The 16,037-nt window shown below is 31.9% G+C and overlaps 3 protein-coding genes, 1 long non-coding RNA gene and 2 other non-coding genes across 7 annotated transcripts; 2 read left to right on the forward strand and 4 right to left on the reverse strand.

The window, feature by feature from the left end:
* Positions 1–1,220: 1,220 nt before the first annotated feature.
* LOC114388615 (pentatricopeptide repeat-containing protein At2g15690, mitochondrial-like) lies at positions 1,221–3,400 on the reverse strand. The gene has a single exon (XM_028349192.1). It carries the CDS (start codon positions 3,311–3,313, stop codon positions 1,538–1,540), a length of 1,776 nt encoding a protein of 591 aa, XP_028204993.1. The 5' UTR covers positions 3,314–3,400; the 3' UTR covers positions 1,221–1,537.
* Positions 3,401–4,065: 665 nt separating this feature from the next.
* On the reverse strand, positions 4,066–6,827 carry LOC114388621 (protein PLANT CADMIUM RESISTANCE 3-like). Of its 2 annotated transcripts, XM_028349205.1 has the most exons (5): positions 6,723–6,827; positions 6,143–6,349; positions 5,804–5,875; positions 5,484–5,696; positions 4,066–4,741 (listed from the first exon to the last, which is right to left on the reverse strand). In XM_028349205.1, exons 1-5 carry the CDS (start codon positions 6,739–6,741, stop codon positions 4,665–4,667), a joined length of 588 nt encoding a protein of 195 aa, XP_028205006.1. In that variant the 5' UTR covers positions 6,742–6,827; the 3' UTR covers positions 4,066–4,664. The 2 variants fall into 2 exon arrangements, with proteins under 2 accessions (XP_028205006.1, XP_028205011.1); XM_028349210.1 differs by lacking the exon at positions 6,723–6,827 and having other exon boundaries at positions 6,143–6,464.
* Positions 6,828–7,210: 383 nt separating this feature from the next.
* On the reverse strand, positions 7,211–7,283 carry TRNAR-ACG. Its single transcript has one exon. It is a non-coding gene; the product is annotated as a tRNA-Arg (tRNA).
* Positions 7,233–10,529, forward strand: LOC114371086. Its single transcript, XR_003658008.1, has 3 exons — positions 7,233–7,455; positions 9,489–9,572; positions 9,797–10,529. It is a non-coding gene; the product is annotated as an uncharacterized LOC114371086 (long non-coding RNA).
* TRNAL-AAG lies at positions 7,296–7,376 on the reverse strand. The gene has a single exon. It is a non-coding gene; the product is annotated as a tRNA-Leu (tRNA).
* Positions 10,530–12,810: 2,281 nt separating the features above from the next.
* Positions 12,811–14,120, forward strand: LOC114388634. The gene is made up of 2 exons (XM_028349223.1): positions 12,811–13,417; positions 13,659–14,120. Exon 1 carries the CDS (start codon positions 12,998–13,000, stop codon positions 13,406–13,408), a length of 411 nt encoding a protein of 136 aa, XP_028205024.1. The 5' UTR covers positions 12,811–12,997; the 3' UTR covers positions 13,409–13,417; positions 13,659–14,120.
* Positions 14,121–16,037: the final 1,917 nt, after the last annotated feature.

Consider the following 16,037-nt stretch of genomic DNA (forward strand, 5'->3'; position numbering starts at 1 on the left):
ACACATTCTTAGGTGTTGGAGATTTATAGAAGTTTTTTTATTCTTAGGAATTAAATTTAAGTATAAAAAATTTACATTAACTTATACATACTGTTTAACTAACTAAATAAGACATCCTTCACAGAAGTTCAATTTGACCCTCCTAGTGAAATGGAAATGGAGAATGCTAGTTGAGATAGTCCCTTTGGAACCTGATCTTGATAGCAAAATATGGGAAATAGAATCTAGGGAAAGGGGGAGATATTTTCAGAAAGGGCCTACATGATAGAGAGGTCTAAGGAAGCTAGAAGAGAGTGATGCAAGCAAATTGGTTATAAAAGACAGTTGGTATAAAATTAGGAAATGGGAGCGGTATAGCTTTCTAGCATAAAAATTCGGTAGAAATGGGAGCTTTAAATAAATCTTTCAGTAGACTATTCCAAATTTCAGCATGTAAGGAGGAAATAGTAGATGGTATGGGAACATGGACAAATAGAGTTTGGGAGTGACTATTTCATTGGAGAAGAGGATTATTTCAATGGGAAAAGGATTTAGAAAATAAGTTTTTTAACATCATCGGTAGTGTTGGAGAACATTCAAATGAATCAATTGCTTACGAAGGCATATTCATCAAGAAAATACATTGTCTAGTCATCATACAATCTGCTCCAACAAATTAGAGTACAAGTCGGCAAGAAGCTTTTTAACAGTTTATAAACCTCCTTTGCACCTCAGAAAATTGCAGCTTTCGGTTGGGGGGTAATACTTAAAATTCCCAAAAAACGCAATTTACAAAGAAGCGGAATAGTGTTTAAAAGTGATCTACTACTGGGACACAAAAAAAGTGATATTCCTATTAAACAAGTTTAAAATGAAGTCAAGGTAATAATTAACAATAAAAACGGGAAAATTATAAAATACTTGAAAATCATGACTTGATATTGAATTCGTTGATTCTCCGCATACATCATGACTTAGATTCTAGTAAGTTTATATTTCATCCTCTCCACCACGTGGAAAAATCTGACTTGCCATTTATTTTTTGCCCAAATAAAATAAGTTCAGTAGCGCTATTACGTAATGCAACCAGCAACCAGTGGCAGCTGTTTTAATAGCATACCAGTTGCTGTAGAGTACAATTCCAAATCAGTGGTCACTGCTCAGAATCACATACTCATGTGCCTAAAAGAATTCCCCCCCCCCCCCAATTACACCGTCTTCAAGTATGAAGATTGAAGATATCCTTGTAAACATCTTTTCAAACTTCAAACAATCTAAAGTGTTATGTTGCTGGAACCAAAAAACCAATATACAAAGACCATGTAAGAGAAAATTTTAATGGGATCACAAGTAATAACCCTGAGTCGTAGAGAGAGAGAAAAAATAAGTGAATATCTGAACAAGAAGCAAATACATTCTAAATATTGCATACTACATATTTCATCTCCTGTCGTAGTAGTATTAAAGCTTCTACGCACATTTGTTTTCCCGGTACAAGGGGATGCCGGGTAGAAAATGATATGTCCATGCTACTGTATGATTTCAAGTAATGATTCTTTCACCAGTAATCCCCACAAGAGCATTTTCCATCCTTGAAATGATGAAACCTTTTGTTATCTCTGACAATCAATTCCCTCCCTACAATCCTGGACATGATCTTGATGGCATTGTGACAGTCACCACAGACACGAAGGTTCTTGATGATTCTAAGAGGTGTTCTTGGTGGAGTACTAATAAGACCATAGGCAATTGCTAGACGTTCACTGTGGTAAAGCAAGGCTTGCTCTTTTGCTTCCTGATCAATGTCATGAAGAACATATCTTGTGTCAGGAACATACCCTGTTTCTTTCATCCCACTCAAGGCCTTCAACTTTTCATCATCCTTGTAAAGAGTAGGATTCTTATATTCAATAATTCTGTTCCTGCCATCAAGCATGTTTATTGCAGTATACTTCTTCGGAGGCGGCGTGGGGATCTTATTGGCAACAGCTTTTGATGGGTCAAGACTAACAATCAACTCTTCAGTATAGTCTTCAAGATCAACATCTCCATGAACGCGAGCATAATGCTTCAGTTTCTCCCATACTGCTACCGTGGGCTCGAATGGCAACTGGTCAATAAACTCCTCAGCTTCCTTGAGGTATGCAGATTGTCCAAGAACATCCAAAAGCCCCATGTAGTGCTCCACCCCAGGCTCAATTCCATACTTGCTTTTCATAGACTCAAAATGAAGGAAAGCATCCTCCACATCCTCTGCACTGGCACAAGCCGACAACACCGCAAGCAAAGTCTCTGAAGTGATCTCCAAACCAAGCTCATTCATCTGCTCAAACAACTGCAAGGCATCATCCCCATTGGTGTTATAAGCGTAGCCCCGCAACATCAAATGCCAAGAGCCCATATCCCTGTTGGGCATATGATCGAACACCCTGCGTGCATCAGTCATGCTTTTGCAATTCCCATACATTTCAATCACCTTGTTGTTCAGAGTGAGATCACTCCTAAAAGTGGATTGTAGAAAGTGGTCATGGGCCTTCTTAGCATCCTCAAGGGACTTAGATTGCCCACACAAGTCAAACAGAAGGTCAAAGCAACCAGCATCAGCTTTGACCCCTTTGTCCATCAATTCAATTGCCTCTTTAACTTTCCCCTCTTTGCACAAACGTGTCAAATCAGTAATTGAAGGAGGTAGTGGATGAGGAGGAGGAGGAGGAGCAGGGTGGGTTTGCGCTTGAATAGAAGCTTGATTGTTGTTCAACTGATTATTAGGGTTTTGGAACTGGTTAGAGTTTGGGAACCCCTGAGACCTAGGGTTCCATTGGTTGGGGGCAGCAGGGTTTTGATTGTTCCATCGATTTGGGGTAGTGGGTGGGCGAAAGTTTGGATTTTGAGAAGTGGGTGTTTGAAAATTGTGATTTTGAGGTGGTGGGGGTTGAGGGTTCCACTGATTATTATGGTTTCCGCCATGTTCTAGAAATGGACGAGGAACATTGTGTTGACGAGGTTGATGGTTATGGTGATGAGGAAATTGATTGGAAGGGGGAGGAGGGTTGGGGGGGTGATGGGTCTGTGGGTTGAAATGTTGAGGTTGTTGATGTTGATGTTGTTGCTGCCATTGTTGTTGAGCTTGAAAGTGTGAGGGATCAGAGGGTGGTTGGTGTTGGTTTTGTTGGGAAGGGAATCTTTGATACTCGTGTGGGAGTGCAGAGGTGGATAGAGAATTCGTAGTGAGGGTTTGGGTGAAGTGGTTGCCATGGAGAAGGTGTGTTCGAAGCTTGAAGGAGGAAGAGAGCATAGTGGTTCGCGCACGCTGAATCGATGTGAACGTCGCCATTTCTGAGTGAAACAGTGGCAGAAGGAAGCAACTAGGGTCTAGGGAGGACACTTCTGTATTTTTATTCGAAGGAGGACGACAAGTGATTGATTGGGTTCCTCGTTTTGTTTTTGGGCCATGGGCTCTTATTTTGGGTCAAGATCATGGATCATTACATGTTTTATGTATTTGTTTTCTTTTAGGATAAAAAAAACAGATAAAAAACATTTCTATTATTTTTTTGTTTAATTTAGGACATCCTTGACCCAAAGCCCCCAATTTTATGCATAAATTTGGTAGAATATGAGTCATTCAATTCCACTCAGTTGAGCTAATCAACAGTCTCTAGACATCAGGAGTTTCTTTTGATAGGACTACCCACCAAGTCAACAAGAAAACGATATCTAAGATTTCAACCACTTGTATTAATTCACATTGGCTTTTGGATTAAACTTATATATGATTAAATACATCTTTTTTTTTACATAAAAATAAAAATCCTAAGATATATTCGTGTAAACAAAATTATTTATCACTTCTTAAGCGTACAAAATTTAAACTTAGTTCTTGTATATAGTCCAATCTAGAATTAAACCTACATTTATTTATTTAATAAGCCAAATAAACATTAATTAAATTTAAATAAATTACAAATAATCAACTTATTTATATAGTTAAGCTTGTGTATAATCAAAGTTTGTATATATTAATATTATATTTGAGTACGACACTATCTAGTCTCAATGGAGTTGACCAATGCAAGTTGATCCAAATGATAAAGTTTAGTTCCTCTATAGAAGAGTGTTGAGTTAGAGTTCAGTGAACCGAAAAATAGATGGTGAGAGAGCTTTACTCTTCACATGATAGGCTATAAACCGATAAGAATGACACACACAAAAGATAACAATAAGAATTTGTTGGTTTTGTTATAAATGTTAGTTGAGGGATTTAAATTTGTGACATCTTCTCCCTCCATTCTTCCTTCAGCCTTCCTCAACCAGCATACTAACTTTATATCTTCTTAGCAATTCAACTTAACATCGTCCTATTGAGTATGCCCAATTCTTTGACCTTTGAGGGTAAAATAATTTCTGGATTACGAACAGACTTATAAGACTGAAATTTGAGATTGGAACTTGAATGGATGTCCAAGTAAAAGATAAGGCCTGATAACTGCGGATTCGATAATTTTAGACAAATGTGCATTTCTCTTGAATAATAAAAACACTCAAACCAAATCCTGATAAAAAAAACTCAAACCAAGCATCAAACAGATTATATACACCACAAGGAGTTGAAATTAACAGCACCAATTAACCAACAGCTCCATCTCAAGGTAGTGACCAAAAGGATCCTAAAGAGGTTTCACTTTTCATCTTGTCATAGATTGTGACATTACTGGTGATACTATAGCTCCTTGTCTTTGTCTTTCCATGTTGGCTTCCCACCCTATATTTCAATTTATTACCCAACAAGTCAGTTTCATATACATTTAAAAGAGAAAGGAAATGAGTGCTCATAAATAATCTGCAATCATCAAAGTAAAACCACAAGGTGAAATTTTATATGCTCCATTTGTCAACCCTTTATATCTGTAGTTTGATGCAGCTAGTGCTTCTTTTTAAAATTATCATAATCTCTTATAGTAGGTGTAACCGCAAAATGCCAAGTTACTGAGTCTTTTTTGGTTAAAATATTGATGGTCCTTAATATATTCCGGTTACAAGAGGCTTAATAAAAGCAATAAATTACTCTAGTCAAAGTAAGAAAACTCGAAAGATTAATTCTAATCAGGGGAAAAAAAAGTCAATGACAGAAAAAAGAACATTAATTTTGCATCCCTCCAATCAGATTTAATGAAAGTATAGTACCTTAAGTGTTTTTCATTTTGTTCTCGAATTAAAATTGGAGGTGAAATTTTGTCCCAATGAAAATTCATATAATAGATCAAGCTCATTATAGTAGTAATTTTAAACAGCACTTAATTATAAGACAAAGATTCAAAGGCATTATTTAGCCAGCAAACCCATATGATGTCTGACAATTCACTAGATTCTCATCCTCAATACTTCAAAAACAAAGTTTTGGAAAGATATATGGAAATCAGATAGAGGTCCTGAAATTGATGTATATGTGTGTGTGGTGTGTGTGTGTTTCAATCATAATTCACAAGTTAAAAAGGTGTTATTACCTATGCTCAAGTCAAATCCACGGTTTTTAAGCTCTCTATACTCCTGACATAGAGCACATGTTTCACAGCAGAAATGAACTAAACAATCCATACATGGAGCCTCTGGTAAGTCATATTGTGCCCTCAGTTTGGACCTATAATAGCAAGAATACAAGCATGAAAGCCCGCTAAGAGCCAGTAGCGTCCCATAAATAGCCCCAGCATAAGTGCAAGCTGCATAAATGAAACAAAAAGAAAAGAAAAATTAGCAATAGATATAACCTTAGTCATAAATATATTGTATTCATATATGCAATGTTTAATAAAAATTAAAAACTTACTTGTATTGCCTTTATCTACTATCTCTGCTATCAATCCAAATGTAACACAGGGGCAGAAGCAAGTGACCAAACCTTAGAAAATAAACAACCGTAGTATGTCAATTGCTTGATGTTTATACTATTGAGAAACGATAAAGGATAAAGCATAAATACAATTCTATAGGTGTTTTTAGTGTTTTTTCTCTAATCAGAATTGGAGTTGCATCTCGGTAATCTGCAAAATAAATGTTTGTACTATTTGAGATGTAATTCCAATTCTGATTGGAGAACAGGACCAAAGCACTTGTAGAACTGTAAGTTTTATCTGAAGATGAATTCACATAATTCATGGGTTCTTACAGTTTCCAGGATCCTCAGTACAATGGCACAAATTGGTTGACCATCGATTTGTCCTGATCACAGGGCCCCTTACACTAACACTGGTGCTGATGTATGGAGGAGCATAGGATGGAATTTGTGGAGTGCCATAATTTGGAGGCACCACAACTGGTAGAACATAACCTGGATGTCTATGATGAGCTGCGTATACCTCTTCATGTTCATCTACTGCAGGATACATTTTGCTGGTACTTTAGCAAATTAGCTCGAATTAAATTACTGTTACTGTAATGAGTAATGACCCTTTAACCATGCCAAAGTTTTCTGCCTATCTTAGTGTATATATATATATATATATATATATATATATATATATATATATAGATGGAACTTAATTTAAAGAGGGCACCCCACATTTTAATTACTAGCTAGTTGGTTAGGCCATAGTTTTTCAGTCTGATTATTTTAATAATCAGAAGTTGCAAAGAAAAGTACTAGTTAGTAATAAGTATTTGAATATCAGCATAAATAATTGGAATATGTCCAACGACCATTGATTTAAGAGAAACAAGTGTAGATTAAGATAAGATCATTACATTACCATGTTCCTTCTTTAGCATTTAGGAAGGTTGGTGTTTCCTCGAAAATCTTACTGCAAAAGGATAGGAAGAGAAGGCAATTTGTGAAAACATTACATTATACATGTGTTGACTTGGACACGGTCAAGGAACATCCCAATTTCCCATCATATTAATTTAAATTCAAATGTGACTCCAGAATAATTTATTATTTGCAATGATGCAAGCTGAAAAATCATGAACCAATAATTACTTGGCCAGACAAGGATAGCCGTGGTAAAATAAATAACAAGTCAATGTGAATCAGTTTCAAGTAGGAACTTTCTCACAAGGATTGGATATTATATGTAAATACAAACAAGTTATTTAACAACCTAAATCTTATAATATCTTCAACAACTGAAGGTTGTAAATATATAATGTTTTCTGTTCAACGCAATAAAAATTATAATATTTTGAACGTGTAGAAGCAATCTTCTGTATAAAAAAATAATATTAAAATAAAGGGAAGCGACTCCACTGGGGATCGAACCCAGAATCTCTGGTTCCGTAGACCAGCGCCTTATCCATTGGGCCATGGAGTCACAAAGTTTTGGTGTTGAGAGTGGGATTTGAACCCACGCCCTTTCGGACCAGAACCTTAATCTGGCGCCTTAGACCAACTCGGCCATCTCAACTTGATGCTGTATTTTGCACCCAAATTTTACAAGTAATTATCTGTGACTAAATAATAACTTTGGCGAGGCAGTGTCAGAGGTACTATTATATTTATTGAATAATCTTTTGGTTATGCATGATTTTTTATTTCTACCCTCTGAAATCTTAGCTTTCAATTTCATTTGCAGTTTCTTGAGATACCATTATATAACGCTTTTACGTTCATAGGTTTCTACATCTTCTGCCATTCTTGCATCCGGTGTCCCTATCCTTAAGAAATATACAGTTCGGTAGTATTAAGCTTGGAATATTTTATATATTAAATGCAGTTGTAGTCATACAGTTAGAAAAACATTTTTTCGTTATAGAAAAAATAATTTTCCTTCCTAGGATAACATTTTCCTGTCATTTACTCTTCTTTTTTTTGTAGAAACTCTAAGACATGATTTTCCTCCAAAAGTTGATAAAGTTTAGAAATAAAAGTTTCTTTAAGAGATGTTGAACCTATCCAAGTGTCTTCCAAGAATTTTTTAAGTTCCTCATTTTTCATTTGCCTAGCCATATTTTTTGAAAACCATCGAGGAGCAAATCTTGATTCGCCTTCCACTTTGCATAAATATTGCCACTACACTAAAGAAAAATTATCATCCCCCTATCACTTGTAACCACCCTTTTTAATTCACCATCCACCATATGTGAATTTGACAATTTTATATCAAATTGCCTAATTACCATGAAGACAATGTCATTCATTTCCACTTTGCAAGGTTAAACAAAAATTGAGTTTGAAAAGACTGAGCTCCATTTTTCTTACCTACTCCTTCAGTTTTTAGACCATAACTATCAAAGAAATATTATTACCATTCATCTTATACTTTGGCTAGTGCATGTTTCAGTGTTATGCTTCAACTTTTTCCTTTTGTTTTCTTGCCTTCTTGAGTGAGATTGAGAAATTGCTTCTTATTTTTGTCTGTTATTTAATTAATGAGTTGGGGTGATTAAGGTGGTCTATACCCATCAATTTGATCTTGTTTTCGGCCATTGTTAAGCTCACTTTGGCCCATATAAGTAAATAAAGTAAACATCTGCTGATAAAAAAATAAAAAATAAAGTAAACATCTTGGTTCAATTAATGTTACCGTCGAGTATCCACTATCCAAAGTTCCAAACCCAACCCAATGACTTTTATGACTCAAGAACCTTTTTAACAGTACTCCAAAGTTTGTATAGACACAAAGTACTGCATCATGACAAAAATTCACTAATAACAAATACTGTGAATCAAGGGATTTAACAACTTAGAGACATCTCCCACACATCAACATCGTCACTCGCACAGGAACACCATCTTGGCTCAATAAGAACTTTGTAAGAACTTATTAATTAAGCCTAAAAAACTTCATCATCTTTTGCATATACTAACTTAAACGTCAAACTTCTTGGAAGTGATCACATCAGAACTTAACCCGTGGAGATGATTCTAGATTCTACCATGAATATTTCTAAGCTTGGGCTGGTGATGAATAGAGCATATCTTTTCTTTTCACTTTGTTGCTTAGTTATAGCGTAATTTAATAACGCATACTTAGTCATGGGCATTGATGTGATTATCTTAAGCAAAGACGTGAGGAAATTTCCCTAACCATCCACTTTAAAGTCATTGTTGGTAACCGAGGTTGATTATTCATTGATAATTAAGTTGGCAAAAAGTCATAAAGATGAGTTAACTAGGTTGTTCATTTTCTCGCCAACCTAGTGGAGGCTAGCTATAAAGTATTTATCTTTTAAATGTTGAGATTCTCGAATGTCTCGAGAAAATGGGACTGGATTCTCTTCTTATTAAGAGTGACCTTCATTATGAAGCCATGATCACTTGTGCTAGCTAGGGTTGCAACAACTTCAAACATATATCAGTTCATCACACGACAATAATATTAACCCAAAGAAAAGAAAAGAATTGAAAAAAGCTTCCTCAGTGATCAAGAAAATGAGGTAGATATAAATTTGAGAAATGATAGTCAATTAGATGAATTGAACCTGAAGTACAATTTTTTCATATAATTTTCTATCACTAGTAACGTTGTTCAATCGAGTTCTAGCTAATTAACGGCACTGTTTATCATTGGTTACAGTTTTTGTCATGTTATGTGTGATGATAGATTCAACACCAGTGCTATCGAGGTGTGTTTGTGTTCACATTATGTTCATAAAAAAAGGTATGTCGTGCTATGATATGCTGGTATCACTTTCTTTTATGTTTATCAAACATGATCTGAGTTGGATATGTTCTGTTCTTGTCAGGTAAATCATTTTTATATTTCCATTGCCTAAGTTGTTATAGACTAAATCACTAAACTCATAAATTAAGAAACGGAAAGCAATTAATCACATTTCACAGAATTAAACAAAGTAAATAAAAGCTTACAACTCCCTTTTGCAGGACAATCCAAAGAGAATACTGTGTTACGTTTTGAGCAAGATTCATGCATGCCATGCTGCCACACAAAAAATAAAATAGAGGGTTTCTGGATCTGACATAGTAAAATGAGCCTCGAGCATTGAGTGTTTGTATATGATATTGGATATTACATTATAATAATATGAACTAAAGCATCATTGATTGGATGATACTAGAATAGAAAAAATAAGTACTAAAAGCATCATTTATTGGATTACAAGAGACAAGTTTTGTTAACAAAATAGGAGACCAAAAGGGGGACAAGCTCTTAGGCCTATCTTTTCTTCCAGCAACCTAGCTATATGTGGTGAATTTCATTAATCTTGTGCTAAGTACTAACAACAATATACGGTGTGGGATGAGACCATTTGTCCTAAGTTGAATTGCCAAGTAATTAATATATTAAACTCTATTAGTCTCCACAATGAGGGTGGGGATAAGAAACACGTGAAGGTCAATAGTTCAACTGAAAGATTCTTGGCCGTATGAATGAATTATTAGTCTTGGCATTACTTAATTTGTATGTATACTTTGTTTCCTTCTTGTGCTTACAACTACCTTTTTCCAATATTTGACAAAAGAAGAGAAGAATATAATACAGACATGCTAATTTTGTGCTAAGTAATCTGACTTGACTCACATGCATGGATTTCAAAGACTGATCATCTACTATTTGTTTACTTGTTTTACTCCAATCGAAGATAAAGAAAAAGAGATTTAACACTCACACATCTTCCTCAATTAATTGAACTATATCTCATTCATAGTAATACTTTACGTATGTAAACATTGTCTTGTTGTGGTCTTTCTATATATAAATATCTAAATGTTTTGTTTTGTATGTATAGTAAAGATTGTTAATTTTTTAAATAATTATTTTTAAAATTATGTTTAAATTAATATAAAATAAATTATACTAACAATATATGATTGGTGAAAAATTCTTGAACGAAATTTTGACATGCTTTGCATAGCACTTGTTACAGGGATTCATCAGCTTGATCGATAAGTACTCGTTCATTCTCCATCAAGTGCATAAATTAAGTCATAATGGTACGTTCCATTTTGGAGTACTGGATGTGTAAGTAGAAGAAAGAGGGAGATATAAAGGAAAAAGATAAGAAAGTAGCCGTTAAAGTCATGTGATAGGAAAGGAAAAGTTTAAGAGATAGAAAAATATGATATGTGAAGAAAATGAAAAAAAAAAAAAGTGAGTCTGCAAATATAATTATTAGCAAATAAGTTTTGAAGATAATAATTAAATCAGGGCTCTCTTCTGGTTACAATAGTCAAAATCATCCGCAAATAATGTCGTTATCCTTTTTGCCATTTGTGTATGTTGCTGGATAAAATTAAATTTAAAATAATATAAAATGTATATGTTAAATTATACTTTTAAAATTTGATTAGAGAAATATTGTCATAAAAAATAAAATATAACATAAAATGAAAAACATGCTTAAAATGAGAAAATGGTTTATTTATAAGTAGATACGAATTGTCAAAGGCAAAGTGTAAGAAATTATTTAAAACATATAGTAAAAAAATATTTAAAGCATAAATCTTTTATTTGAAAAAAAATATTTATTATATTTAAAAAAATATTATTCAATATTTATCTTTTTCAGTAATTAAAACTATTTAAATTATGTATTTCATTTTCTTTAATTTAATCACTAAATACAAAAGATAAATTTTTTTATTAAATTAAGTTATTTAGCTAATATTCTGTCAAAAAATTAAAATAAATTAATTAATTTATACAAATGTTTTTTCTCTTTTTACATTTTCAATAATTAAACTTAAAATTGCATATCTATTTGTTGTCAAAATTATTTTTTTAGTTTCACCTAATTATTTTTTATAATATAATACTGGAACACAATTAATTTTCAATTTGAACAACAATGTAGTACTATTTGTTATCAAAATTATATATCTATTTGTAGTAATAAGTATGTTTTTTTTTTTTGCAATCCATTTGATTTGTTTATACTTCTATGTAATATTTATAAATATATAGTTTATTTAAATTTCATTTTTTTACTTGTTTCATTTAAAAAATCCATTCAATAAAATAATTCAACCTCAATTAAATATTTTAAGATTTAAAAATTATATCATCATATATATACTATATAGAACTTATTTTCAACATATATATATATATATATATATATATATATATATATATATATAAATTTTGACACATAAAATTAAAATTCACTATTAATTGAACTTTCAAATTTTCAATATTGTAATAAAATGTATATAAATTATTTTAGGAATTCTCTTGCATTTTTTTAAGGCTCATAATAATGTATTGCATATACTTTTTTGTTATTTTATTATTTTATTTATGAATATTTTTGTAAAATTATTTCTAAAAATAAGGATTGGAAGTATAAGTGAAATGGATAATGTGGTGAAAATAAATAGATAATATATTTAAGAGATAAAAAATAAAATATAATAAATAATGATATTGTAAATCTAAGAAGTATGAACCATATAATTAAAAAAATGTCATAATTCTTATTTGATGGCAAAGTTAAAATTCACATTAATCATAAGATTTATGTAATGGTGTAAGACACTATTGTGTTTATATGTGGGTAAATATTTATTTAATGAGAAAATTCTTATTGATTTTCACCATGTACAAAAGAAAATTTGAATTAGCGCTATAATCAAACACATAACCACAATAAATCTTTGAGCCAATAAATTAAAAGACGCATAGTCTCTGAGTCAGAAAAAAAAAAATCACATTACAAAAGGCTAAACAAATTCAATTACTACCACTAAAATGTTATACAGATAAAGGCAAACATTTTATAAACATATTTTGCTGCAATTGGTCAATATAGTATATATGATTTGGCAAAAGTGTACACTCATATTCACGGTGCGGAATTGCCTTAGGCCACAGCTAAACACTTAAAGGTGAAGACCCGCATTCCTAGCATAACAAGACAACTCTAAACAACATGTTATGTCCACTAAGCACACACATAGTAGAATCCCCATCATTATATATAAAAGGGCAAACATCTGCATGTGGAAACTAACCCTTCAGACTGAACGAAACACAGAAGATATAATATAAAGTTAATTTACTCACATGAACACTGTCCATGCTCTATAATCACCAACTTCACTAGTAGTGCATGAGCTTCAACCATGGACCCTAGAATCTCCTTCTCCTATGATTTCGTGGTTTCCCAACAAGCAATCAAGCATGAAAACATATACAGAGAAGATCCTGTCTCTTCGGATTTCGAATTCTCTGTCAAGAACAATTCTATGATATCAGCAGATGAAGTCTTCTTTCAGGGTATGTTGTTGCCTCTCAAGAGTGATTGCTCCAATAAGAAGGTGACTTTGAGGGATGAGTTGCTTGTGAATGATGATCACTATGAAGAGGAGTTACCAAGATTGCCAAAGAGTTCAAGCCGGTGGAAGGAGCGATTAGGCCTCAGGAAAGGTTCATCTAAGAAAGATAAGAATAAGAACAATGAGGGGTTTCAGCAGACTAGAGTTGCTGGTGAAAAAGGGTTTAGCTCAGGACAAGGAGACAAGACTGTTAGCTAAGACAACATGGTAAGATATCAATTACTATCCACATCTCTTCTCATTTTTTATTTATTTATTTTATTTTTATCTGTTACTTAGTAGCAACTTCCCATTTATACATTCAACCTTATTTGTTGGAAAGTCTTACATTGTTAACTTTAATTTTTGAGATGCAACTTATATATCTGTTGATTAATATTACTTGATGTCAATTGATTGATTTTAAGATGAAATCTAACATTATTAAATCATTTTCTTATCATCACAGGGAACTGTTTCATGAAGGTGTGGTGTAATTGTAGGAGCAAGTGAACTCTATAGAAGCAGGATTCATTTCTCAAGGAGAGGGGATGGCATATTCTACTAATATCTATATAAAGACATTAATTGTTAGGATTTTGGGCGCCGACTTCCTTTTCAACTGTTAAGTTAAATTTAACCTAAGTTATGTTCCCCACCTTTGTATTCTAAAGACATTACGTAGTAGCAGTAGTAGTAGTCCCTTCAGCATTTTGATCTTTGTACAAAAATTTGCAGTTGAAGAACTTCCATGAGTCTTGAGTATTTTTCTTTGTGTAGTACATCAGGTAGTCGTGGCTCTTATTGTTTGATATATAGTGAGTTGGTAGTTGTTATTAGTCCTTGTAGGTTGTCAAGCATCTTCTTCCCTTGTACTACTCTCTAAGCATTTTCAATTCTCAAATATATTATTGGCTTTAATTTGATATTATCTAAGCAAGTTTCTTCCTGTGTACGTTACATTTTCTCTTTGGGGGTAGCGGGGATAAAGATAAATGATGTACTTAAGAGAAAAAGTAAAGTCTGAAATATTCACTCGGAATAAAAAGCCTAACCATGGAAAGCTTGTAGTAATTGTGTTTAAAAATAAACAAATAAAAAATACCTTGTACTAATATTTGCTGCGGATGGAAAAAAAACAGAAACTAAAGGATTCCCCATAAATTTTTAATGTCCCATTTCTCCTTCAGTTCGTAACTTTTGTTCGCACAAACAAAGAATAAGAAATTTGATTATAGTAATTTGAACACAATTATATATACAAGGTTTCTTTTTTTGTTTTCTAGTATAATTAGATAAATACCAACATATTGCATATATATATATAGAAAAATGAATAACAAGTATTGATCTAGATTGATTTCATTGGGTTAAGTTGACAATAATCTCCTTGATATATTTATAGACCAAGTGTTCTTTGACCCAGATAAACATCTCATATTATCTCAGACCGACATAATTAATAACATGATTCAAGACTTCTAAACCTCCTATGGGGTTCAATATTATCTTACTCATCGGAGCAAAAGCTAAATATCACCCGATCTTAGATTCTCTGTCCCTATAAAATTTTGAAGTTTGAACCACTATAAGTAGCTGAGATATGATAAAGACATTTGGGCGAGATAGACATCGCTCGAAGGATCTTGGCGAATTGCTGAGAATAAACAAGTATGTTTAAGATATTTAATTTATTATGTAATCAATTTTATTTTATTTTTTTTTCATATTTATTGTTTGATTAAATAATTAATTTAACAAGATGTTTAATTAAAATTGAAAACTTGTTATCATCATAAAAATTATGATAATGAAAAATAAGTCTTTTATATTTTTAATATAAGATTATCTTCAACAAGATATTTTAACTAGTTTTTAATTTTTTTACTACCTGAAAAACTTATTTAACTACTCGGTAAATAATTTTTTTAGTAGTTTCTTGTGTCTTAAAAAAAGCTAATTTATAACTTTTAACTTTTTATATTTTCTTTTACTTTTATCCTCGATATATTTATTTATTTTCTTTGTTACTTTTTTAAAAATAAATCATATTATTTGTCATTTTACACTTTTTAGTTACTTCAATAACTAGTTTTACCTAACACTTCTAATTTAATAAATTAATTTTTCAGCTACTAGATTCTAACTATTAACTAATTTTGTCAAACATAACCTAAATTATTTTTTATCAAGATTATTATGAATATAGGACATCATTAATTTACTAATGTAGATTATGCCCATGTAGATTGATTTGACTCAATTGAGAAATCTTAATGTTAACATTTATCTTAAACTAAGAAATTTTCTAAAAGAAATATAGTAGTTTGATTCTTTGACATGATATTATCATAGTAATTAATGAGTTATTTATTATATTTTAATTTTGTGACACCTAATACCTTAAAGCACTAGTTGAATGGACATCAAATATAGTTAAATATTTGTAAAATTAATGATTAATCAAGAAGAAATACATTAATTCTTGGTAATAAATTTCTTTTAAAAAAACCTTGATAATGAATTTAATTTCTATGATAAAATTAAGACTTTGGCTAAAGAAATTAAATTAATGAAGAAATGAATTTTTGATATGATCCTAATCAATTCATGTTATTTTTACAGATAGTCATTTAGTTGATTATCTTGAAATTAAAATTACAAAAATAGGAAGAAAAAAGAGGGATAAAAGAAGACGAGAAAGCAACACAAAGCTTTAAATTAACAATAGTACAATATTATATTAATGGTGCAAAACATAATTACAAGAGAATTAAAACAACAAAACAATATAAATTAGCAAATAAATGAAAAGGGAAAAAAATAGGTTAAACAAAAGTTCAAAATG

Source organism: Glycine soja, chromosome 2 (genome assembly GCF_004193775.1).
Source record: "Glycine soja cultivar W05 chromosome 2, ASM419377v2, whole genome shotgun sequence".
Lineage (NCBI taxonomy): Eukaryota > Viridiplantae > Streptophyta > Magnoliopsida > Fabales > Fabaceae > Glycine > Glycine soja.

Bases quoted from the DNA above. Each gene is read 5' to 3' on its own strand.
- LOC114388615 (XM_028349192.1), bottom strand. From the start codon at position 3,313: ATGGCGACGTTCACATCGATTCAGCGTGCGCGAACCACTATGCTCTCT.
- LOC114388621 (XM_028349205.1), bottom strand. The intron at 5,876-6,142 runs GTAAGAACCCAT...TTATTTTCTAAG, and splicing joins TACTGAGGATCCTGGAAACT to GTTTGGTCACTTGCTTCTGC. The intron at 4,742-5,483 runs GTAATAACACCT...ATTGAAATATAG, and splicing joins TGGATTTGACTTGAGCATAG to GGTGGGAAGCCAACATGGAA.
- LOC114388634 (XM_028349223.1), top strand. From the start codon at position 12,998: ATGGACCCTAGAATCTCCTTCTCCTATGATTTCGTGGTTTCCCAACAA.